Source organism: Oncorhynchus kisutch, unplaced genomic scaffold, assembly GCF_002021735.2.
Source record: "Oncorhynchus kisutch isolate 150728-3 unplaced genomic scaffold, Okis_V2 scaffold3589, whole genome shotgun sequence".
NCBI classification, from domain to species: domain Eukaryota; kingdom Metazoa; phylum Chordata; class Actinopteri; order Salmoniformes; family Salmonidae; genus Oncorhynchus; species Oncorhynchus kisutch.
The window spans coordinates 31,642-52,891 of NW_022265534.1; the positions used below are offsets into that span (position 1 = coordinate 31,642).

General features: G+C 40.4%; 1 protein-coding gene across 1 annotated transcript in view; it reads left to right on the forward strand.

Annotated features, from left to right (window-relative positions):
* LOC116371721 (NACHT, LRR and PYD domains-containing protein 12-like) overlaps positions 1–21,250 on the forward strand; it is a 53,024-nt gene that overhangs the window by 16,235 nt on the left and 15,539 nt on the right. Inside the window, exons 8-11 of the mRNA XM_031820702.1 lie at positions 238–1,544; positions 1,590–2,065; positions 2,347–2,520; positions 3,831–4,004. Coding sequence (XP_031676562.1) covers positions 238–1,544; positions 1,590–2,065; positions 2,347–2,520; positions 3,831–4,004 — 2,131 coding nt within the window. The remainder of the gene's footprint in view (positions 1–237; positions 1,545–1,589; positions 2,066–2,346; positions 2,521–3,830; positions 4,005–21,250) is intronic.

Genomic DNA, 21,250 nt, shown 5'->3' on the forward strand with positions numbered 1-21,250 from the left:
GGGATGTGTTGTGGTGATTAATTTAGAGAGAGACAACATTAATAATACCATCAATAATACCAATAATAATATAATCAGTCACACCAGTCTGTAATGCATTATGAAAACATTTACACATTTATACAGTCAGTTAAGAGAATAAATTATTATAATGTACAACTTTATAACAGTCCTACAATACTGTAGACATTAAAACAGACGTAATATTAATATCCTCTGTGTTATTTCTTCATTCAGATGAGCTTGCTGTGATTTGCCAACGTGAACTCAAATCTAATCTAAAGAAGAAGTTTCAATGTGTATTTGAGGGGATCGCTAAACAAGGAAACCCAACACTTCTCAATAAGATCTACACAGAGCTCTACATCACAGAGGGTGGAACAGGAGAGGTCAATAATGAACATGAGCTGAGACAGATTGAGACCACAACCAGGAAACAAGCAAGACCAGAGACTGCAATCAAATGTAACGACATCTTCAAACCCTTAACTGGACAAGACAAACCGATCAGAACTGTGCTGACAAAGGGAGTCGCTGGCATTGGAAAAACAGTCTCTGTGCAGAAGTTCATTCTGGACTGGGCTGAAGGAAAAGCAAATCAGGATGTCCAATTTGTATTTTCATTCCCTTTTCGGGAGCTGAATTTGATGAAAGAGGACAAACACACTTTCATTGAACTTCTTAATCACTTCTCAATGGAAACCAAACAATCAGGAATCTCCATCTACAACAAGTACAAAGTTCTGTTCATCTTTGATGGTCTGGATGAGTGCCGACTGCCCCTAGACTTCCAGAAGAACAAGATCTGTTGGGACGTCACAGAGTCAACCTCAGTGGATGTTCTGCTGACAAATCTCATCAAGGGAAATCTGCTTCCCTCTGCTCTCCTCTGGATAACTACCCGACCTGCAGCAGCCAATAAGATCCCTTCAGGGTGTGTTGACCAGGTGACAGAGGTACGAGGGTTCAATGACCCACAGAAGGAGGAGTACTTCAGGAAGAGATTCAGTGATGAGGACCTGGCCAGCAGAATCATCTCACACATAAAGACATCAAGGAGCCTCCACATCATGTGCCACATTCCAGTCTTCTGTTGGATTTCTGCAACAGTCCTTGAACACATGCTGAAACATAAGAGAGAAGAGATGCCCAAGACTCTGACTGAGATGTACACACACCTTGTGGTGTTTCATACCAAACAGAAGAATGAAAAGTATCTTGGGAAAGAAGAGACAGGTCCACACTGGAATAAAGAGAGCATTCTGTCACTGGGAAAACTGGCTTTTCAACAGCTTGTGAAGGGCAATCTGATTTTCTATGAAGAAGACCTGAAAGAGTCTGGCATTGATGTTAATGAAGCCTCAGTGTACTCAGGATTGTGCACACAGCTCTTTAAAGAGGAATGTGTGCTGTACCACGACAAGGTGTACTGCTTTGTTCATCTGAGCATTCAGGAGTTTCTGGCTGCTGTATATGTGTTCCTCTCATTCATCAACAACAATCAGAATCTAATGGACAAACTGCAAACAAAAGATGAGTCTTCAGTTACTTTCTACAAGTCCAGTGTCTTTTCTTCGCTGTTCAGAGAGAAGCCTAAAGTTACTGAAGTTACTTTCTACACGAGTGCTGTGGATAAAGCCTTACAAAGTGAGACGGGAAACCTGGACCTTTTCCTCCGCTTCCTTCTGGGCCTCTCACTGGAGTCCAATCAGAAGCACTTACGAGGTCTACTGACAAAGACAAGAAGCAGCTCACAGAGCCATGAAGAAACAGTCAAGTACATCAAGGAGAAGATCAGGGAGAATCCCTCTCCAGAGAGGAGCATCAATCTGTTCCACTGTCTGAATGAACTGAATGACCATTCTCTAGTGGAGGAGATCCAAAGATACCTGAGATCAGGAAGTCTCTCAGAAGCCAACCTGTCACCTGCACAGTGGTCAGCTCTGGTCTTTGTGTTGCTGACTTCAGAAAAGGAGCTGGATGTGTTTGACCTGAAGAAATACTCCAGATCAGAGGAAGGTCTTCTGAGGCTGCTGCCAGTGGTCAAAGCCTCCAGAGCTGCTCTGTGAGTAAATAAAATGACATATAAGAACTAATCATCAGGAAGAAATATTCAGTTTAGAGAAAAATATGTATTATAATATGTATATAATATTATATTGAATAACATATTGAATAAATGCATGAATGTTCACATTAGTAGAACAATATGACCATACAATTCTAGGAGACGGAGGATGAATCTATATGTTGTTTGGGGGAATTAACTAAATGCATCTGCCATTGTCCTTCTACACTACTGGTGTTGAATTGTGTGTTTGTGAAGTCATGATGATCTCTTTGCAGGCTGTCAGGCTGCCTAGTCACAGAGGAAGGCTGTGCTTCTCTGGTCTCAGCTCTGGAGTCAAACCCCTCACACCTGAGAGAGCTGGATCTGAGTAACAATAACCTGAAGGATTCAGGAGTGGAGCTGCTCTCTGCTGGACTGGGGAATCCCCACTGTAAACTGGAGACTCTGAGGTCAGTATTCCTGTAGTTGGTCAACAAGTGATAACTGTTCACCAGATCCACATGTGTTTACCAGGCACACATAGTCCACACCATATGTGTTTGGACAGTGAAGCTTACAGTTTTAAATGTGGTGCTCCAGCATTTAGGATTTGAGATATAATGTTTCATATTAGGAGACAGTACAGAATGTCACCTTTTATTTGAGGTTGATGGTGAGAGGTTAGTATGTTTTGTTGTAGCCTCTGTTATTGGTAATGGTGAGAGGTTAGCATGTTTTGTTGTAGCCTCTGTTATTGGTAATGGTGAGAGGTTAGCATGTTTTGTTGTATCCTCTGTTATTGGTAATGGTGAGAGGTTAGCATGTTTTGTGGTAGTCTCTGTTATTGGTAATGGTGAGAGGTTAGCATGTTTTGTTGTAGCCTCTGTTATTGGTAATGGTGAGAGGTTAGTATGTTTTGTTGTAGTCTGTTATTGGTAATGGTGAGAGGTTAGCATGTTTTGTTGTAGTCTCTGTTATTGGTAATGGTGAGAGGTTAGCATGTTTTGTTGTAGTCTCTGTTATTGGTAATGGTGAGAGGTTAGCATGTTTTGTTGTAGCCTCTGTTATTGGTAATGGTGAGAGGTTAGTATGTTTTGTTGTAGCCTCTGTTATTGGTAATGGTGAGAGGTTAGTATGTTTTGTTGTAGTCTCTGTTATTGGTAATGGTGAGAGGTTAGTATGTTTTGTTGTAGTCTCTGTTATTGGTAATGGTGAGAGGTTAGCATGTTTTGTTGTAGCCTCTGTTATTGGTAATGGTGAGATGTTAGCATGTTTTGTTGTAGTCTCTGTTATTGGTAATGGTGAGAGGTTAGTATGTTTTGTTGTAGCCTCTGTTATTGGTAATGGTGAGAGGTTAGCATGTTTTGTTGTAGTCTCTGTTATTGGTAATGGTGAGAGGTTAGCATGTTTTGTTGTAGTCTCTGTAACTTTCTCACTCATTATGATTCATTCACGATCTTTCTCAGTCAAGGCTTGATGTCTCATTGTGTTCGAGGAATATGGGACCAGATAAACTTTTGTCTAATGTAATACACTTTAAGTGTCAGAATAGTTATGACTTCTTCAAAAGGGGGACTAGATACATAAAATGCTTTTAATTTTTCTAAACGTTGAAACAGATATGTATTAAAATATCCTCAAATAAAAGGTGACATTATAAACTGTCACCTCATATGAAACATTTGATCTGAAATCCAAAATGCTAACAGTGTAAGCAGGGAAAGCTAAGCGAAATATTTTAATATAACCTGTCTGTCATTGTATTTCTTCTGTGTTTCAGACTCGCTGGCTGTAAACTCACAGACACATCCTGTGAAGTGTTGGCCTCAGTTCTCAGTTCAAACCCCTCACACCTGAGAGAGCTGGATCTGAGTAACAATGACCTGAAGGATTCAGGAGTGGAGCTGCTCTCTGCTGGACTGGGGAATCCCCACTGTAAACTGGAGACTCTGAGGTCAGTATTCCTGTAGTTGGTCAACAAGTGATAACTGTTCACCAGATCCACATGTGTTTACCAGACACACATAGTCCACACCATATGTGTTTGGACAGTGAAGCTTACAGTTTTAAATTTGTAAACTGGAGACTCTGAGGTCAGTATAATATATATTGTGGACTGTATACTCAATACAATCTAAATCTGATACCTCACTGTCTAAATAGATATGGTGTGGACTGTATACTCAATACAATCTAAATCTGATACCTCACTGTCTAAATAGATATGGTGTGGACTGTATACTCAATACAATCTAAATCTGATACTTTGATAATTTATAATAATGATACACTATTTTATGAATAGATATGGCAGATTTCAGGATACTGATATATCTGAATATGTTGAAAAAATATACTGCCACTATTTTCACCACCAAAGAATATCAGTGTGATTTTAATATGATTTGACTCTTTGCAGGTTGTCAGGCTGTCTAGTCACAGAGGAAGGCTGTGCTTCTCTGGTCTCAGCTCTGAGGTCAAACCCCTCACACCTGAGAGAGCTGGACCTGAGTAACAATGACCTGAAGGATTCAGGAGTGAAGCTGCTCTCTGCTGGACTGGGGAATCCCCACTGTAAACTGGAGACTCTGAGGTCAGTATAATATATATTGTGGACTGTTTACTCAATACAATCTAAATCTGATACCTCACTGTCTAAATAGATATGGTGTGGACTGTATACTCAATACAATCTGATACCTCACTGTCTAAATAGATATGGTGTGGACTGTATACTCAATACAATCTAAATCTGATACCTCACTGTCTAAATAGATATGGTGTGGACTGTATACTCAATACAATCTATATCTGATACCTCACTGTCTAAATAGATATGGTGTGGACTGTATACTCAATACAATCTGATACCTCACTGTCTAAATAGATATGGTGTGGACTGTATACTCAATACAATCTAAATCTGATACCTCACTGTCTAAATAGATATGGTGTGGACTGTATACTCAATACAATCTAAATCTGATACCTCACTGTCTAAATAGATATGGTGTGGACTGTATACTCAATACAATCTAAATCTGATACCTCACTGTCTAAATAGATATGTTGTGGACTGTATACTCAATACAATCTAAATCTGATACCTCACTGTCTGTCTTCTGACTGATACTGCTTTTTAAACTGGTCTGGTCAGTCTACTATAATATTTGTACTAGACATGTTTCTATCTGCAGGCAATACTTTGATCATTTGTCATTTTTTATGATGATACACTATTTTATGAATAGATATGGAAGGTTTCAGGACACTGATGTATCTGAATATGCTGAAAAAATGAATATCAGTGTGATTTGAATATGATTTGACTCTTTGCAGCCTGTCAGGCTGTCTAGTCACAGAGGAAGGCTGTGCTTCTCTGGTCTCAGCTCTGAGGTCAAACCCCTCACACCTGAGAGAGCTGGACCTGAGCTACAATCACCCAGGAGACTCAGGAGTCAGACTGCTCTCTGCTGGACTGGAGGATCCACACTGCAGACTGGAGAAACTCAAGTATGATAAACATTCTTACCATTACTTACTTAGACAAAGTTATATGTCTCCAGTGTGTGTGTCTGTGTCTCCAGTGTGTGTGTGTGTCACCAGTGTGTGTGTGTGTGTGTGTGTGTCTCCAGTGTGTGTGTGTGTGTGTGTGTGTCTCCAGTGTGTGTGTGTGTGTCTCCAGTGTGTGTGTGTGTGTGTGTGTTAGTGTCTCCAGTGTGTGTGTGTGTCACCAGTGTGTGTGTGTGTGTGTGTGTCTCCAGTGTGTGTGTGTGTGTGTGTCTCCAGTGTGTGTGTGTGTCTCCAGTGTGTGAGTGTGTCTCCTGTGTGTGTGTGTGTGTCTCCTGTCTCCTGTGTGTGTGTGTGTGTGTCTCCTGTGTGTGTGTGTGTGTGTCTCCAGTGTGTGTGTGTGTGTGTCTCCAGTGTGTGTGTGTGTGTGTCTCCAGTGTGTGTGTGTGTGTCTCCAGTGTGTGTGTGTGTGTCCAGTGTGTGTGTCCAGTGTGCTCAATGACACTGGACACACACTGGAAACACACACACACACACACAGGACTTACACACACGCTGGACTCGCACACACACACACTGGACACACACTGGATACACACTGGATACACACACACAGACACACACTGGACTCACACACTGGACACACACACACACACACACACACACACACACTGGACACACACACTGAACACTGAACTCACACACACACACACTGGACACACACAGGACACACACACACACACTGGACAAACACACACTGGATACACACACACAGGACACACACACAAACGCTGGACTCACACACACACACAGTACACACAAACACACACACACACACACACACTGGACACACACTGGACACACACACTGAACACTGAACTCACACACACACACACTGGACAAACACACACTGGACACACACACACTGGATACACACACACACAGACACACACTGGACACACACACACAGACACACACTGGACACACACACTGGATACACACACACACTGGACACACACACACTGGATACACACACACACACAGACACACACTGGACACACACTCACACACTGGACACACACTTACACACACGCTGGACTCACAAACATACACACACACACACACAGACAAACATTCGCGTGTGTGTGTGTATGTGTGTGTGTGTGTGTGTGTGTGTCTAGTGTGTGTGTGTGTGTGTGTGTGTTTGTCCTGTGTGTGTGTGTGTGTGTGTGTGTGTGTGTGTGTGTGTGTGTGTGTGTGTGTGTGTGTGTGTGTGTGTGTGTGTATCCCTCAATGACTGTCTGTTGTTCTGCTTACCGCTACAGTGTGGAACATGGTGGAGAGAACAGAATGAAACCTGGACTTAGAAAATGTGAGTGTTGACTGCTGTGAAGAATATGACTAAGAATAAGTCTTAATTCAAGTTAAGTCAAAGACCAACATCATTACTGACTTGGTCATATTAAATATCAGCTGTAGTTCTACAGAAGCAGAAATCAGGGACACCAACGTTTACAAAGAGTTGATTTGTGTGTGTGTGTGTGTGTGTGTGTGTGTGTGTGTGTGTGTGTGTGTGTGTGTGTGTGTGTGTGTGTGTGTGTGTGTGTAATTAATGGGAATCAGTGTGTTTTATATTACCATACAGTATAACATATGATCATTCAACAAGTCTCAAGTTACCTTAACTTCTCCTTTTGATATCTAGAAACATCTACATTAAATGAATTAGTGAAAAGTGAGTTAACATTCTAATGTGAATGATGATGATTTCTAATATTGTGTCTGGTTTCATCCATCAGATGTCTGTGATCTCACACTGGACCCAAACACAGTAAACAGACTCCTCTCTCTGTCTGAGGAGAACAGAAAGGTGACATGGAGGAGAGAGAAGCAGCCGTATCCTGATCACCCAGAGAGATTTGAGGACTGTAGACAGGTGCTGTGTAGAGAGGGTCTGACTGGGTGCTGTTACTGGGAGGTGGAGTGGAGTGGAAGAAGGGCTGTTATAGGAGTGACATATAAAGGAATCAACAGGAGAGGAAGGGGTATCGACTGTTGTCTTGGATACAATGACAAGTCCTGGAGTCTGTACTGCGATGACAACAGTTACATTGCCTGTCACAATAGTAATCCCACGACCATAGACGTCCCCTCCTCCAGCTCCCACAGAGTAGGAGTGTATCTGGACTGGCCAGCCGGCACTCTGTCCTTCTATAGAGCCTCCTCTGACACACTGACCCACCTGATCACATTCACCTCCACATTCACTGAGCCCCTCTATCCAGGGATTGGGGTTTGGGGTGATGACTCCTCAGTGTCTCTCTGTCAGTGATACACACACACACACACACACACACACACACACACACACACACACACACACACACACACTGGACACACACACATTCTGGACACACACACACACACATTCTGGACACACACACACTGGACACAGACACACACACACACTGGACACACACTCACACACACACTGGACACACACTCACACACACACTGGACACACACACACACACACACACTGGACACACACTCACACACACACTGGACACACACACTGGACACACACACACACACACACACTGGACACACACTGGACACACACTCACACACACACTGGACACACACTCACACACACACTGGACACACACACACACACACACACTGAACACAAACACACACACACACACACACTGGACAAACACACACACACATACTAGACAAACCAAAACACACACACACGCTGGACACAAACACACACACACTGAACACACACACACGCAAGACACACACACTGGACACACACACACACACACACTGAACACACACACACACACTGGACACACACACACTGAAAACACACACACACACACTGGACACACACACTGAAAACACGCACACACTGGACAAACTAACACACACACTGGACACACACACACACACTGGACTCACACACACACAAACACCGTGGACACACACACACACACCGGACACACACACACTGGGCACACAAACTAATTATACAATTATATATAATTATATATGGACATACGCTCCATAGTTGTACAAGTAAACAAGGATATATTGTACTGTTCATAATAAAACAGACTTGAAACAAGAAAAGGCTGTTAATTGTGAAAACAGTTTGTTTATTGATTTAACGTTTCCTCTGTCAGGTTGATGTTAACCTGCGACTGGTTGAAACATGAAACAAATATGAAATGAAATACAAAACAATTAAATATGTGGAATAGAATTAAACAAATTGTACAATTAGTACAACAGAGTGTTGTGATGCAGGGTTACTATAGCAACAGAGTGTTGTGATGCAGGGTTACTATAGCAACAGAGTGTTGTGATGCAGGGTCACTATAGAAACAGAGTGTTGTGATGCAGGGTTACTATAGCAACAGAGTGTTGTGATGCAGGGTCACTATAGCAACGTAGTGTTGTGAGGCAGGGTCACTATAGCAACGTAGTGTTGTGATGCAGGGTCACTATAGCAACGTAGTGTTGTGATGCAGGGTCACTATAGCAACATAGTGTTGTGAGGGAGGGTCACTATAGCAACGTAGTGTTGTGATGCAGGGTCACTATAGCAATGTAGTGTTGTGATGCAGGGTCACTATAGCAACAGACTTCTCTCTGTTCTCTGCTCTCTCTTCTCTCTCACTTCCTCTGATCTCTCTGCTTTCTCTCTCTCCCTCTGCTCTCTCTGCCCTCTGCTCTCCCTGATCTGTCTCTCTTTTCTCTGCTCTCTCTGCCCTCTCTGTTCTCTCTCTCTGCCCTCTCTGCTCTCTCTCCCTCTCTGTTCTCTCACTCTTTTCTCTCTGCTCTCTCTTTTCTCTGCTCTCTCTGCTCTTTCTGCTCACTCTCTGCTCTCTCTGCTTTCTCAGCCTCTGCTCTCTCTCTGCTCTCTCTCTCTTTTCTCTGCTCTCTTTCTGCTCTCGTTATCTGCTCTTACTCTCTCTGCCCTCTGCTCTCTCGTCTCTGTTTTCTGCTCTCTCTCTGCCTCTGCTTTCTCTGTTCTCTGCTCTCTCACTCCCTCTGCTCTCTCTGCTCTCTCTCTGTTCTCTGCTCTCTCTCTCTCTCTCTTTCTACCTTTGCTCTCTCTGCTCTCTATCTCTCTTCTCTCTGTTCTCTGCTCTCTCTCTCCCTCTGCTCTCTGTACTCTCTGCTCTGCTGCTCTCTATTTTATCTGCTATCTCTGCGCTCTCTGCCCTCTCTTCTCTCTGCTCTCTCTCTGCTCGCTCTCTCTCTCTGCTCGCTCTCTGCTCTCCGCTCTCTCTCTGCTCTCTCAGCCTGCTCTCTGCTCGCTCTCTCTCTGCTATCTCTCTCACTCTGCTCTCTCTCTCTCTCTGCCTCTCTTTCTGCTCTCTGCTCTCTCTCTCTGCGCTCTCTTTCTGCCCTCTCTGCTCTCTCTCTCTTCTCTCTCCCTCTGCCTTCTCTATTTGCTCTCTCTGCTTTCTCGCTTTTCTCTGCTCTCTCTCTTTCTGCTCTTGTTATCTGCTGTCTCTCTCTCTGCTCTCTCTCTCTCTGCTCTCTCTTCTTATGTTCTCTGCTCTCTATTCTCTGCTCTCTCTCTCTCTGTTCTCTGCTCTCTCTCTTCCCTCTGTTCTCTCTGCTCTCTCTGCTCTCTCTACCCACTCTCTCTGTTCTCTGCTCTCCATGAGGTCACTAGGTAATAATGATACAATATGAATAACATTCCACCATGAGGTCACTAGGTAATAATGATACAATATGAATAACATTCCACCATGAGGTCACTAGGTAATAATGATACAATATGAATAACATTCCACCATGAGGTCACTAGGTAATAATGATACAATATGAATAACATTCCACCATGAGGTCACTAGGTAATAATGATACAATATGAATAACATTCCACCATGAGGTCACTAGGTAATAATGATACAATATGAATAACATTCCACCATGAGGTCACTAGGTAATAATGATACAATATGAATAACATTCCACCATGAGGTCACTAGGTAATAATGATACAATATGAATAACATTCCACCATGAGGTCACTAGGTAATAATGATACAATATGAATAACATTCCACCATGAGGTCACTAGGTAATAATGATACAATATGAATAACATTCCACCATGAGGTCACTAGGTAATAATGATACAATATGAATAACATTCCACCATGAGGTCACTAGGTAATTTGACTGCAGGAAAGCAGCTACACAGCGATTTGATTGTTGTCACGACTTTTACCAAAGTCGTTTCCTTTCCTTGTTCGGTGGTCGACGTCACCGGTCTTCTAGCCATCATTGATCCATTTTTCATTTTCCATTGGTTTTGTCTTGTCTTCTTACACACCTGTTTTCAATCTCATTCATCATCCGTTGTGTATTTAACCCTCTGTTTCCCCTCTTGTCTTTGTCAGAGATTGTTTTAAGTCAGAGTTGTAGTTGTATAGGTTCGCGACAGGTCCTCGTACCCATTTGTTATTTATGCACATATAGTGTTTGGAGTAGGTTTAGTGGACTGCCTGACTTCCCTGCCACCTATACACACGATTATGACAGATTGTAATGTCAGGGTTTACCAGAATTGGACCCAGAAGCAGACCAAGATAAGGTGAGTATAAAGATGGTGAGTATTTATTAATTAATGAGAACGTGGAGGTAGATAGTTCCGGGTGGAGGAGCGGGCAGCGGAGGTGGGTTGATGGGAGTGGATAGGCAGATCCAATGGATAACAACACACTGGCGACGAGCAGACATGGATGGGGTATGGGTTCCGGGTGAATGGCTGTAGACAAAACAAACGGCGGTAAGTTAAAGGCAAGCAAGACGTACAAAACAAAACAAAACAAACTCTATAAACTGGAGGCTGGTTCGTGGGCACAACATACTGTTCATGGCTAACGATCCGGCAGGGAATGGATGTCAGGTCAGAGCTTTTGAAGAGGAGAGGTGATGATCAGGACAGGTGTGCAGATTACTGATGGGATACAGGTGCGGGTGAACATGATCTCCCAACAAGCTAATTCGCCCGGCAACCAGACAGGGTGCGTTCCAGGACACCGGAAACACACTCCAGGACAGAAACACAGGCAAACACAGACTCAGGAAGCGGGATTCGTGACATGTAAACCCTTGGCTTTTCTCATAAACAGCTTTAACTAGTTTTCTGATGATGCTGACATGGGGTCACTGTCACAAGACTTTGCCAGAAATGATGCTGACATAAGTTAATCAGTAACACAAATGATACCAATTCTCTTGACTTTGGGGAGGTGAATAAACTTTTCTTTCTCAGCACAAAGATTCTGGTTTTGAATTCAGGCTGCAAGGTAAGGATCCTACCAGGGATTATTCATGTAGGATTGGTAGAATGTTGATATTAGGATAGTAAGGATCCTACCAGGCATTATTCATGTAGGATTGGTAGAATGTTGATATTAGGATAGTAAGGATCCTACCAGGCATTATTCATGTAGGATGTTGGTGAATGTTGTAGTTAGAATAGTAGAAAGGATCCTACCAGGGAGTATTTATGTAGGATGTTGGTAGAATGTTGACATTGGGATAGTAAGGATCTTACCAGGGATTATTCATGTCTGATGTTGGTAGAATGTTGAAGTTGGGATAGTAAGGATCCTACCAGGGATTATTTATGTAGGATGTTGGTAGAATGTTGTAGTTGGGATAGTAAGGATCCTACCAGGGATTATTAATGTAGTATGTTGTAGTTGGGATAGTAAGGATCTTACCAGGGATTATTAATGTAGGATGTTGTAGTTGGGATAGTAAGGATCTTACCAGGGATTATTAATGTAGGATGTTGTAGTTGGGATAGTAAGGATCTTACCAGGGATTATTTATGTAGGATGTTGGTAGGATGTTGTAGTTGGGATAGTAAGGATCTTACCAGGGATTATTCATGTAGGATGTTGGTAGGATGTTGTAGTTGGGATAGTAAGGATCCTACCAGGGATTATTCATGTCTGATGTTGGTAGAATGTTGAAGTTGGGATAGTAAGGATCTTACCAGGGATTATTAATGTAGGATGTTGTAGTTGGGATAGTAAGGATCTTACCAGGGATTATTAATGTAGGATGTTGTAGTTGGGATAGTAAGGATCCTACCAGGGATTATTTATGTAGGATGTTGGTAGAATGTTGTAGTTGGGATAGTAAGGATCCTACCAGGGATTATTTATGTAGGATGTTGGTAGAATGTTGAAGTTGGGATAGTAAGGATCTTACCAGGGATTATTAATGTAGGATGTTGTAGTTGGGATAGTAAGGATCTTACCAGGGATTATTAATGTAGGATGTTGTAGTTGGGATAGTAAGGATCCTACCAGGGATTATTTATGTAGGATGTTGGTAGAATGTTGTAGTTGGGATAGTAAGGATCCTAGCAGGGATTATTAATGTAGGATGTTGTAGTTGGGATAGTAAGGATCTTACCAGGGATTATTAATGTAGGATGTTGTAGTTGGGATAGTAAGGATCCTACCAGGGATTATTTATGTAGGATGTTGGTAGAATGTTGTAGTTGGGATAGTAAGGATCCTACCAGGGATTATTTATGTAGGATGTTGGTAGGATGTTGTAGTTGGGATAGTAAGGATCCTAGCAGGGATTATTAATGTAGGATGTTGTAGTTGGGATAGTAAGGATCTTACCAGGGATTATTAATGTAGGATGTTGTAGTTGGGATAGTAAGGATCTTACCAGGGATTATTAATGTAGAATGTTGTAGTTGGGATAGTAAGGATCTTACCAGGGATTATTAATGTAGGATGTTGTAGTTGGGATAGTAAGGATCCTACCAGGGATTATTAATGTAGGATGTTGTAGTTGGGATAGTAAGGATCCTACCAGGGATTATTAATGTAGGATGTTGTAGTTGGGATAGTAGTCAGAGACGGTGTGTAAATGACTAAGATTCAAGCCTCCCTTCAATTAGGGAAGTTTGTTTCTTTGTTTTGTGTGTATGTGTACCTTTACCCAGATTCACAGATTCAACACAGGGACCCAGTGGTGTAAAGTACTTCATTAAAACTTAAGTAGTGTTTTTGGAGTATCTCTACTTTATTTTACTATTTATATTTCTGACAACTTTTAATGAGAAAATAATGCCCTTTTGACTCCATACCTGACACCTAAAAGGTGATGGCACCTATCAATATAAAGCCTTGTCATCCCTACTGCCTCTGATCTGGCGGACGCAGAAAACACAGCTACTGTGTTTGTAAATGATGTCTGAGTGTTGGTGTGCGCCTGTCTGTCCGTAATTACAAATAATAGGAAAATCCTACCGTCTGGTTGGCTTAATAGAAGGAACTTGATGAATAGCATTTACTTTTACTCAACTTTTTCTACCACTGTACTTAAGTACATTTAATGCCAGAACCTTTTAGACTTTTACTCAAGTAGTATTTTACTGAGTAACTTTCACTTTTACTAGAATCATTTTCTGTTCAGGTACGTTTACTTTTACTCAGGTATGACAATTGAGTACTTATTCCACCACTGTCTTTACCTTCCTGTAGTTGTCCATTTGGAAGGATTCTGAATGGAGGAATGGTCTAAGATCACAATGTGTTTTGCAACTCATAAAACATTTTAGAAAAAGGCTCAGTGCCATTATTATCCTCACAAGGAGAGGTGCTGAAAGGTTTGGAAACAGGGGTGGCAAATTTTACCCTTGCCTTTTTGAGAAAAAAAGTATGATCTGGTAAACAAAATCTCTTTCTCTGAGAAATTGTATTAGTATAAAATAATTTCATTTCCCATTTGTTTACCATATAATATAGCTCAGTATTTGAATGATGTATTTTATACAGTCATCTTTATCAAGGGTGTCTATTTTGGACCCAACTGTATACTTCAACGTTAGAGATACTATTGAACATATTGTATGTTGAACCTGGAGCCATAATTTATTTATTGTTATCATTTGTTTAACCTTTATTTAACTAGGCAAGTCGGTTAAGAATAAATTCTTATTTACAATGACGGCCATTCCCGGGCGACGCTGGGCCAATTGTGCACCACCCTATGGGGACTCCCAATCACAGCCGGTTGTGAAACAGCCTGGATTCAAACCAGGGTGTCTGTAGTGAGACCTCAACCACTGAGATGCAGTGCCTTAGATCACTGCGCCACTCGGGATCATAATGATTCTACATGTTATAGTATGAACCTGGATCATCATAATGATTCTACATGTTATAGTATGAACCTGGATCATTATAATGATTCTACATGTTATAGTATGAACCTGGATCATCATAATGATTCTACATGTTATAGTATGAACCGGGATCATCATAATGATTCTACATGTTATAGTATGAACCTGGATCATTATAATGATTCTACATGTTATAGTATGAACCGGGATCATCATAATGATTCTACATGTTATAGTATGAACCTGGATCATCATAATGATTCTACATGTTATAGTATGAACCTGGATCATTATAATGATTCTACATGTTATAGTATGAACCGGGATCATCATAATGATTCTACATGCTATAATATGCCATGGCCTTTACTGGCCAAAGGTTAAACTGCTGTTATGGTTATGATATACTATGGTGTTGTGTCACTAGACTTTGACCAGATATTATTACATCCAAAGATCAACTGAACCTAGAATATAGATACAGAGACACTTGTCATCAGGAAGGTGATCTCTCAGCACAACGGAAAATATCTCAATGACTTGATATGTTCTGGTTGTGAATTCAGGCTACAAGGTAAGAATCTTCCCAGTGATTATTGTAAAGTGTGTAGAGACATTAAATGTCTGGTGTTATTTTAGTATAGTGAATGACAGTAAAACACTCAGGTGTAACAGTCCATTTCACCTGGGACAGCTACGTGACAGTTCAATCATACAAAATGGCGCTAACTGGGTGTAGGCAAGTCATATTATAACATGTTGTTCATATAGCTAACTGGGTGTAGTCAAGTCACATTCAATAACATGTTGTTCATATAGCTAACTGGGTGTAGGCAAGTCACATTATAACATGTTGTTCATATAGCTAACTGGGTGGAGGCAAGTCATATTCAATAACATGTTGTTCATATAGCTAACTGGGTGTAGTCAAGTCACATTATAACATGTTGTTCATATAGCTAACTGGGTGTAGGCAAGTCATATTCAATAACATGTTGTTCATATAGCTAACTGGGCGTAGTCAAGTCACATTATAACATGTTGTTCATATAGCTAACTGGGTGTAGTCAAGTCACATTATAACATGTTGTTCATATAGCTAACTGGGTGTAGTCAAGTCACATTATAACATGTTGTTCATATAGCTAACTGGGTGTAGTCAAGTCACATTATAACATGTTGTTCATATAGCTAACTGGGTGTAGGCAAGTCACATTATAACATGTTGTTCATATAGCTAACTGGGTGTAGTCAAGTCACATTATAACATGTTGTTCATATAGCTAACTGGGTGTAGTCAAGTCATATTATAACATGTTGTTCATATAGCTAACTGGGTGTAGTCAAGTCACATTATAACATGTTGTTCATATAGCTAACTGGGTGTAGTCAAGTCACATTATAACATGTTGTTCATATAGCTAACTGGGTGTAGGCAAGTCACATTATAACATGTTGTTCATATAGCTAACTGGGTGTAGGCAAGTCATATTCAATAACATGTTGTTCATATAGCTAACTGGGCGTAGTCAAGTCACATTATAACATGTTGTTCATATAGCTAACTGGGTGTAGTCAAGTCACATTATAACATGTTGTTCATATAGCTAACTGGGTGTAGTCAAGTCACATTATAACATGTTGTTCATATAGCTAACTGGGTGTAGTCAAGTCACATTATAACATGTTGTTCATATAGCTAACTGGGTGTAGGCAAGTCACATTATAACATGTTGTTCATATAGCTAACTGGGTGTAGTCAAGTCACATTATAACATGTTGTTCATATAGCTAACTGGGTGTAGTCAAGTCATATTATAACATGTTGTTCATATAGCTAACTGGGTGTAGTCAAGTCACATTATAACATGTTGTTCATATAGCTAACTGGGTGTAGTCAAGTCACATTATAACATGTTGTTCATATAGCTAACTGGGTGTAGTCAAGTCACATTATAACATGTTGTTCATATAGCTAACTGGGTGTAGGCAAGTCACATTATAACATGTTGTTCATATAGCTAACTGGGTGTAGTCAAGTCACATTATAACATGTTGTTCATATAGCTAACTGGGTGTAGTCAAGTCACATTATAACATGTTGTTCATATAGCTAACTGGGTGTAGTCAAGTCACATTATAACATGTTGTTCATATAGCTAACTGGGTGTAGTCAAGTCACATTATAACATGTTGTTCATATAGCTAACTGGGTGTAGTCAAGTCACATTATAACATGTTGTTCATATAGCTAACTGGGTGGAGTCAAGTCACATTATAACATGTTGTTCATATAGCTAACTGGGTGTAGGCAAGTCACATTATAACATGTTGTTCATATAGCTAACTGGGTGTAGTCAAGTCACATTATAACATGTTGTTCATATAGCTAACTGGGTGTAGTCAAGTCACATTATAACATGTTGTTCATATAGCTAACTGGGTGTAGTCAAGTCACATTATAACATGTTGTTCATATAGCTAACTGGGTGTAGTCAAGTCACATTATAACATGTTGTTCATATAGCTAACTGGGTGTAGTCAAGTCACATTATAACATGTTGTTCATATAGCTAACTGGGTGTAGTCAAGTCACATTATAACATGTTGTTCATATAGCTAACTGGGTGTAGTCAAGTCACATTATAACATGTTGTTCATATAGCTAACTGGGTGTAGTCAAGTCACATTATAACATGTTGTTCATATAGCTAACTGGGTGTAGTCAAGTCACATTATAACATGTTGTTCATATAGCTAACTGGGTGTAGGCAAGTCACATTATAACATGTTGTTCATATAGCTAACTGGGTGTAGGCAAGTCACATTATAACATGTTGTTCATATAGCTAACTGGGTGTAGGCAAGTCACATTATAACATGTTGTTCATATAGCTAACTGGGTGTAGTCAAGTCACATTATAACATGTTGTTCATATAGCTAACTGGGTGTAGTCAAGTCACATTATAACATGTTGTTCATATAGCTAACTGGGTGTAGGCAAGTCACATTATAACATGTTGTTCATACAGCTATATAATATATATTGAGGTTATTTTACAATTTGTATATTTTTTATGTAGAAATTGTAAGTCGTCTTTCAGGATATCAGAACATTTGTTGTTTTCTAAATTCCAATGAGCTCCTGCTTCCTGTGGAATTTGGTATGAAACCACTGAACAGACTTTTCATTACATTGTTATTATGAACTGAATTCAGTAACAGCATAATAATATCATACCTGTTGAACAAAACAACACACTAGAATGAGAGAAATTATTAAAAGAGAAAGTGACACGTTATAATTATTACATGTATTATATTGTTATTATTAATATTATTGTTATTATTAATATTATTATTATTATTATTATTATTATTATTATTAATATTATTATTATTATTATTATTATTATTATTAATATTATTATTATTATTATTATTATTATTATTATTAATATTATTATTATTAATATTATTATTATTATTATTAATATTAATATTATTATTATTATTATTATTATTATTATTATTATTATTATTATTAATATTATTAGTTCCACTACATGGAGAAAAGGTGAAATATTTAAATCACAACGACATGTTCATGTGATGCATTAAATCACCTGACTGTTTGGATGTGTCTGTTAGTAAATGTTTATTTCTAAGAGATAATAAATAAAAGTGAACAATTGACCTTCAATAATTAGTTGACACTGTGTTAAACACAATCAACATGTTGGATCTCTGTTTAGTTGTCACTGTGTTAACCACAACCAACATGTTGGATCTCTGTTTAGGGGTCAGTGCTCTAAAATGAGTCTCTCTGGGGAGAGAAAGGAGGGGGGCCCTGCCTCTAAAATGAGTCTCTCTGGAGAACATGACACCAAAGCTAAGAGGTGAGAGGACAATAATGTTAAAGATGTTTTAGAATTTATTAAGAGTTTGTTTCTAAAACATCCACACATTTTTCACATTTATTATTTTTCCTCCGAAATGATTGCTGATGACTTCATGTGTCTGGAAAATGTTGTTTTTCTAGGATTTTACAGTTTTTTCTATTGCTTGCTTATCTTATACCTTATCTTATTTCTGCAAAACTCTGCACACTAACCACAACCTAACCTAACCACAACCTAACCTAACCACAACCTAACCTAACCACAACCTAACCTAACCACAACCTAACCACAAAACCTTAAATCAAAGTAACAAAACATTATACATCTCTTGCAAAACCAAACAATTCTTGAAAAACTCTTTAAACACTTAAAACATGTTTTGTTGTTGCTGCAAACACAAACCATCATTTGAATAAGCACACAAAGCACCAACTACGTACTGACAGTATAAATGAAAACCACTTGAGACTTTTGCTGTGTGCAGGGCATAGCAGATTGCATAAAGTTTTGTCATACATGTTGTAAACACACATACACACAGGTATCCGGATGTGTAAAGTATGGCTGTGTATTCTGAACATAACACACAGGTATCCGGATGTGTAAAGTATGGCTGTGTATTCTGAACATAACACACAGGTATCCGGATGTGTAAAGTATGGCTGTGTATTCTGAACATAACACACAGGTATCCGGATGTGTAAAGTATGGCTGTGTATTCTGAACATAACACACAGGTATCCGGATGTGTAAAGTATGGCTGTGTATTCTGAACATAACACACAGGTATCCGGATGTGTAAAGTATGGCTGTGTATTCTGAACATAACACACAGGTATCCGGATGTGTAAAGTATGGCTGTGTATTCTGAACATAACACACAGGTATCCGGATGTGTAAAGTATGGCTGTGTATTCTGAACATAACACACAGGTATCCGGATGTGTAAAGTATGGCTGTGTATTCTGAACATAACACACAGGTATCCGGATGTGTAAAGTATGGCTGTGTATTCTGAACATAACACACAGGTATCCGGATGTGTAAAGTATGGCTGTGTATTCTGAACATAACACACAGGTATCCGGATGTGTAAAGTATGGCTGTGTATTCTGAACATAACACACAGGTATCCGGATGTGTAAAGTATGGCTGTGTATTCTGAACATAACACACAGGTATCCGGATGTGTAAAGTATGGCTGTGTATTCTGAGCATAACACACTATCAATACCAATAAGGGGAAAATACTTCTTAGTTTCTCTAAAGGTTCCAACTAACAACAAAAGCTCAGTAGAAGAAGAAAAAACCTAATTGTTTTAACTTCTCACCTTCCTTGTGGGTCTGGCATAAGACTTCATCCACATCAATTCAAATTCAATCAAATGTATTTATAAAGCCCTTCGTACATCAGCTGATATCTCAAAGTGCTGTACAGAAACCCAGCCTAAAACCCCTAACAGCAAGCAATGCAGGTGTAGAAGCATGGTGGCTAGGAAAAACTCCCTAGAAAGGCCAAAACCTAGGAAGAAACCTAGAGAGGAACCAGGCTATGTGGGGTGGCCAGTCCTCTTCTGGCTGTGCCGGGTGGAGATTATAACAGAACATGGCCAAGATGTTCAAATGTTCATAGATGACAAACAGGATCAAATAATAATAATCACAGTGGTTGTAGAAGGTGCAACAGGTCAGCACCTCAGGAGTAAATGTCAGTTGGCTTTTCAAAGCTGATGATTCAGAGTATATCTACTGCTGTCTCTAGAGAGTTGAAAACAGCAGGTCTGGGACAGGTAGCAGGTCTGGGACAGGTAGCATGACCAGGTGGACTGGGGAGGACAGGTAGACTAGGGACAGCAAGGAGTCATCAGGCCAGGTAGTCCTGAGGCATGGTCCTAGGGCTCAGGTCCTCAGAGAGAAAATTAGAGATATACTTAAATTCACACAGGACACCAGATAAGACAGGAGAAATACTCCAGATATAACAGACTGACCCCACAACCTCGGAATAGAAAAGACAGAGTGCGTCTTCCATCCCGTCAATAAATTACATCTTGCAACACTTATGGTTAGCAAATAGAACATTTCCAGCACCGGCCAGGGATTCAAACCAGCCACCTTTAGGACATTTCCAGCACCCGGCCAGGGATTCAAACCAGCCACCTTTAGGACATTTCCAGCACCCGGCCAGGGATTCAAACCAGCCACCTTTAGGACATTTCCAGCACCCGGCCAGGGATTCAAACCAGCCACCTTTAGGACATTTCCAGCACCCGGCCAGGGATTCAAACCAGCCACCTTTAGGACATTTCCAGCACCCGGCCAGGGATTCAAACCAGCCACCTTTAGGACATTTCCAGCACCCGGCCAGGGATTCAAACCAGCCACCTTTAGGACATTTCCAGCACCCGGCCAGGGATTCAAACCAGCCACCTTTAGGACATTTCCAGCACCCGGCCAGGGATTCAAACCAGCCACCTTTAGGACATTTCCAGCACCCGGCCAGGGATTCAAACCAGCCACCTTTAGGACATTTCCAGCACCCGGCCAGGGATTCAAACCAGCCACCTTTAGGACATTTCCAGCAC